We start from the raw sequence: 6,191 nt of genomic DNA, 5'->3' as shown, positions 1-6,191 counted from the left end.
AAAAAGGAAAAGAAGGAGAAAGAAAAGAAGGTGGAGATTCTAGATAATATGAATACCAATATAATATGTAACAAGTCATTTATGATTAGTGATGGTTCTATGAAGATTAAAGGTGTTTGAAGAATTGATTCTTGGAATATCTTATCAAAATTTGGTATGGAATAAGTTAAAAAAGCACAATAGAACTAACACTATTTTTAAATGGTCAATAATAACGATATAGTGATGACCAAAATTTAAGGACTAATTCTCTCCAACCTAGAAAAACTCATATAAAAGGATTTTTATGAAAAAAAATATTTTTCTAAGTTAGTATTATTTCCTATTTAGTTTAGGAAAATATTTCTTTTTGTGTGGTGATTTTTTTCTTCTATTTAGTTTAGAAAATAAAATATTAACTAAATAATAAAATATTGAGATTGATAATTTTATATTTTATAATTTATTTTATTATTATTTTTCCTAATTTATTTTATTATGACTTTTATTACTTTTCCTTTATTACTTTTTCTCTTGCTGTTATCTTATTGTTTCTGTTTCTGCTTCCATCATTATGACAGTATAAAAGTGCTTGCTGCTTGTTGGAATCCTTGAACATAACTACAAATTTCAAACAATATTGAAACGGAGGAGATTTTCTACTAGATATATTGCCATGAAGTCTCGAATGGTTGCGCTTCAATGGCTTCCAATACTAATGCTCATTCCAGTTATGCACTCTACTTCTGTGACTGCAAAAGGGTTGCGCGTTCCACGGTTGGCTCGACTTGGAGGAATGAACAATCCAAGGGTGAGACCACTGGGAAGAATTTCAAGGAATTCTGCAAGTTTTGCTGCATCAAGTATTTATCACAACTTGCAGACATTTTATTACAATCAAACACTTGATCACTTCAATTACAGGCCTGACAGCTTTGACATGTTTCAACAAAGATATGTCATCAACTCAAAGTATTGGGGTGGTGCTATTTCCAATGCACCGATCTTTGTTTACTTTGGGGAAGAAGCACCGTTAGAATATGACTTCGGTGATATTGGGATCCTCGCAGAAAATGCCCATCGTTTTAAGGCTCTTCAAGTTTACATCGAGGTAATTAACTGTGTGTGAGAATGTTGCTCGTCTGTATAAAATGCTTTCCTTCTTTGTTTTCATGGTCAGGTGGTGGTATTCTCAGGTCGTCTCTCGTGACTCGAGATCATGACCGCCTTTTCGATTTCATCCAAAGAAATATCCATGCTGAGATAAGGAATACCTTGGAAATTCAAAGACAAGGATTCTGGTTCTTCCATTTAGAATAATTCCTCTTACAGAATTCTAGACAATAATCCTGAACAGCTTTCTTTACATCTCATTGGTTTTATTCTTGTCAGCACCGATACTATGGGAAATCAATCCCATTTGGATCAAGGAATGAAGCTTTCAAAAATGCTAGTACACTTGGATATTTCAACTCAGCTCAAGCTTTAGCAGACTACGCAGAGATTATCATCCACGTAAAGGAGAAATTCCATGCTCAACGCTCTCCTGTGATTGTCGTTGGAGCATCATATGGTGGAAGTAGGCTATTTGATTACAAATTTGTTTTCGACCCTTTGTTGATTTGCTTTAAATTTCTTCTTTTGATTCCAACCTGTTCTTGTAGTGCTTGCTTCGTGGTTCCGGCTGAAATATCCACATATTGCTCTCGGAGCTCTGGCCTCTTCAGCTCCAATCCTATACTTCACTGATATAACACCAGCGCATGCTTATGTTTCTATTGTCACCAAAGATTTCAGAGTAAAGAACAAATTCTGATGTTTTGTTGATTTTGTTTTGGTTCAAAGCTCAATGTTGTAGTCAATACAGGTTTGATTTATGCTTGCAGGAAGACAGTCAGAGTTGCCATGATACTATAAAAAAGTCATGGACAGTGATTGACAAAATTGCTTCCAAACCTGATGGTCTTTCAATCCTGAGCAAGAAATTCAAGACTTGCAAGTAATGCTTTGGCTTTTGCTATCAGGTTTTGATTCTTAGACTTGAAAATTGATGGTCCTGCCTAATTTTTACTCCTCGTTCAGGCCCTTGAACAATTCTTCTGAGCTCAAAGACTACTTGGCCGGCATATATATGGCTGCTGCTCAATATGATGCGCCTCCATCCTATCCAGTAACCGTGATCTGTAGAAGCATTGATGAACCTTCCTTTGGAAATGACATTCTAGGTAGAATATTTGCCGGCATGGTTGCTTATCGAGGAGAACTCCCATGTTATGTTAACAAACCCACCAAAGAAACCGAAACCGATGTGGGTTGGAGCTGGCAGGTAATAAATGTTACAGAATAATTAAATTATATATTGAAAACTCATTTAATAATTTAAATTTTTTAATTAAAATGAATTTTTAATATAATATCAAAGTTTTGATGAACAAACAGTAATGAATTTAAATCTCATTATTTTCATTTTATTTAATAAAAATTAAGCATAAAATCAAGCAATTATGAATTTGAATCTTCCAAACTTTTATTCTACTTAATAAAAATTAAACACAAGATAATATAAACTTGTAGGAATTTCAAACTAAAAAAAAAAATTCACGTAATAATTTAAACTTTTTGACCTCACATAATAGTTTACATTTTTTGATGGAGATGGTTATTTGACAATTAATTAAATCATTGTAAAACTATGTTTTCTTATCTTTATTTAGAGCTAAAAAAGATGATGTCAATCCTATATTTTTACAAAGATGAACTAACTTTGCATTCTTGTGGTTAGACGTGTGCTGACATGGTGATACCTTTCGGCATCAGCAATGATTCCATGTTTCAACCATATCCATTTGATCTAAATGTTTATATCAACGACTGCAAGGACGAATACGGAGTCCCTCCTAGACCACATTGGGTTACTACTTATTTTGGAGGCCATGCATGCCGTGCTGCCACTCTCCTTCCCCCTTTCCTTTCCCGGGATCATTTAGTATTGCATAAACCTAGTCTGTTGATTTCAATGGAAACCTGCAGGATATAAAGCTGATTCTCAAACGGTTCGGTAGTAACATCATTTTTTCCAATGGACTAAGAGATCCTTACAGCAGCGGCGGGTAACTAATAACAACACATCTGATATCTCCTGCTAATAATCAGAAGCTTATGTTCAATACATTGTTTAACACGGTGCTGTTTCACATCACAGGGTGTTGCAGAACATATCAGAAAGTGTTGTTGCTATCACAACTGTGAAGGGTATGTTTTGATGATGAACTTGATTATTGTCGTAATGAGGAGAAGACTTACATAACATATACTCACCACGACAGGTTCTCATTGCTTGGATGTGCTTGCAACAACAAAAAGCGATCCGCAATGGTTGGTAGCACAAAGAAAGGAGGAAGTCCGGATCATTCGAAAATGGATTAGAAATTACTTCTCGGATTTGGATGCTTGCGAAAAAGGAAAACATCACTAGCTCAGTAGTTTTCAGAATGTGTGGTGCTTGGTACTAGCAAATCAGGGTAAACCAAAGATCTCAAGGCCATAATATAAATAAGAACTACCTCCGTTGATCAACTCTCCAGTTTCTTCTGCATATCAGTTTTTCCCACAGCATGTAAAACTTAAATAACTCAACTAAGCAGGAAGAGTTCTGTCATAGCAATATACATGAAAGGGACCGCTTAAGACTGGTCCAGCAAACCCGAACTGACCACTCAGAGGAATTCTCAATGCAGCCATGATTTTCTGCACTGTCCATGAGGAAGATAATAATCTGAGTAGAAGTCTGCATCTTCCTAGAGATCAAATTATTCACTTTCAAAACATCTGCCTGTATCCACAGTAAAATAAACAAGCAAGCAGAAAAACTGATGAATTCAGACAGTGAGTTCCTGCCATTTGGTAATGATTTCTTGCTTAGTTTGTCATCATGTTTAAATATATGCTGGCTGCCGCACCGTCCACCATAGAACTGATGAATTCAGACAAAATGTTAACAGTAGGATTAATTTCTGAAGCTCATTATGCTAAAAGAAGATAGCGAGTGCTTTTTAAGTTTGAGCAAGAGATTAGGAATGGATTAAGCTATTATTTTGTTAATCTTGATCAAAGTTATCATAAACCAGAAATGAATGCAACAAGAACTGGGCTGATCTGAAAGTTATACATTACAAAATAAAGTGGCATGTGCTTCAGCAAGAACACTGTTCACAGATTGACCTTAACAGTGACTAAAAGAACAAGATTAAATATTATCAACGTTGTCTGTCTAGGCACAAGACAATAGCAAATTGCTCCTTCCTGCCCAAATGCTAAATATTTTTACGGTTGTGTTTAAAAATATCTATAAATTAATTATAGTTTTTTTTTTGTAACTAAAATTTCAAAAAAGAGTTTTTGATGAGATTCTTGCAAGATTAAGTATGTATTAATTAACTAAACACTTCTATAATTATGATAGGAGCAGAACGCAATGTCACCTGCACCTCGTTATACTACCAAGCGAACCCTGAACGTGATCCATTGCTAACCTAATCCATGAGTGGTGAATTTAATCTCGATTAACGCAAAGACTGATAAGATGATGTCTCACTAACTGCAAATTCAAATAAAAATATAACATGCAAAAAATATGAATTCGGGTTCAAAGAGAGAGCATGCCATCCTTTTATTTTCAAAGGTTTTCTGTTGTTCCTCTCAGTTCTCACTGCCACTTCCTGCAAACACTAAAATGCAGGATTAGGGTTATATGCTATCATTCTTCTTTTCCTTTTTGGCTACAGAGTGCAAATTGCGGTGTGCATGAAAAAGCAGCATTTTTTGTGTTTGTTTTTTTTCATGTGAAACACAGTTTGAGCCACAGGAGCAAACCAAACAGTCTATCACATTGACGCAGTTTTATCTCATCAAAAACCAAGATCTTGGACCATCTCCACAGAAAACGGGCATCCCCAGCTATGCTACGACAAATTTAGTAATGTAGAGGGGAGGATGACGATGTTACATGGGTGGTGGGAGGGCGTTTGCGGTGACTACTAGCTGCCCAGTTGTTCTCATTCTAGTATTAGTTACACAAACACTCTAACGTGTCGGACTCATTTATCCATAAACAGTTCTCGTATTGTTAGGAGCTTTGGTGGTCGTGTGAGTGTCGATTTTTCCATTTCTTCAAAGATTTTACAGCCAAGCACCCTGTAGCAACAGCCAAAAACATTAAAGCATATTGGAGGCACACTGGGCGCATATGATAAACTTGAGCCCAGAAAAACACCAAGTCCAGTCCAATAGCCTCACTGAACCCATCTTGGCCACGGATTTATATCCTCATCGACCGGCTTGCCTCCCCTTAATTATTAATACCAGCCAATTAGTTTGACTTGGTGACTCGGTGATGTAAATTATTTTAAAAAACAACATTTTACCATTGATATAAGTTAAGTTTTGCTTTCAATTATTTTGAATATTTATCTCGTTGAACTTGAGTAAACTAATAAGTTGGTTTCTCACTTGATTAAATCTATCAAACTTTGATATTTTTTGAAATAAAACAAGATTCTTTTGAAAAAAATAATAGAACTCAGGCGAGTTAAAACTCAAGCTCTATTCGGTGGCTTCGTGGATGAATGCCTGCCAATGTTATCGAGAGGAATAAAACTGATGTAGATCATATTAATTAATTAACGGTTGAATTTGTCTAAAGTAGTGCTATATTATTTGATTTGAGATTCCACTCATAAGTACTTGGATTAAGGAATGATGATCTTACCAAAAAAATATCTTCCAATAATTACCTTTTAAAGATCTTCTTCGTGGGGTTTTATTCACCAGTAGTTCCCACGAGACCAATAACTGATATTTTCTCCTAGCAATATTCTAATTTCCAGAACAAGAAGAATCTCCTCTTGAAATAGCTATATCTTCATAAAGGAGCATTTGATTACATATCTTCTCAGTTCTTCACCGATTTATTTTATGTTTCTGTCTCGAACAGTAACCAAACGCAACGTAATTCCTCGTAGTATAGTCAACTACTTCTCCTGTAAATCAAAGAAGGAAGAAAAAGGGGGGAAACAGACAAGACTCGAGGAGACGAAAGTCTTGACCTTGCCGAGATGGGCGTTCGAATTCTTGATTTATCCGAAGGTATGCAGGTGTGGGTGGCACTGTATCGCCCTACAGGGAGGAGAGGAGGGGGGGCAAGGATTGACTAA

At 35.7% G+C, this 6,191-nt stretch overlaps 1 protein-coding gene across 1 annotated transcript; it reads left to right on the top strand.

The window, feature by feature from the left end:
* Nucleotides 1-655: 655 nt before the first annotated feature.
* Nucleotides 656-3,454, top strand: LOC105134142 (lysosomal Pro-X carboxypeptidase-like). The gene is made up of 9 exons (XM_011038441.1): nucleotides 656-1,090; nucleotides 1,372-1,558; nucleotides 1,644-1,777; nucleotides 1,866-1,978; nucleotides 2,062-2,305; nucleotides 2,762-2,914; nucleotides 3,010-3,089; nucleotides 3,182-3,231; nucleotides 3,306-3,454. The coding sequence occupies exons 1-9, from the start codon at nucleotides 656-658 to the stop codon at nucleotides 3,452-3,454; spliced, it is 1,545 nt and encodes a 514-aa protein (XP_011036743.1).
* Nucleotides 3,455-6,191: the final 2,737 nt, after the last annotated feature.

The sequence above is a fragment of the Populus euphratica genome, unplaced genomic scaffold, assembly GCF_000495115.2.
Source record: "Populus euphratica unplaced genomic scaffold, PopEup_1.0 scaffold40.1, whole genome shotgun sequence".
NCBI classification, from domain to species: domain Eukaryota; kingdom Viridiplantae; phylum Streptophyta; class Magnoliopsida; order Malpighiales; family Salicaceae; genus Populus; species Populus euphratica.
The sequence above is the reverse complement of the archived record's forward strand: the minus strand, read 5'-3'. Positions and strand labels throughout refer to the sequence as shown.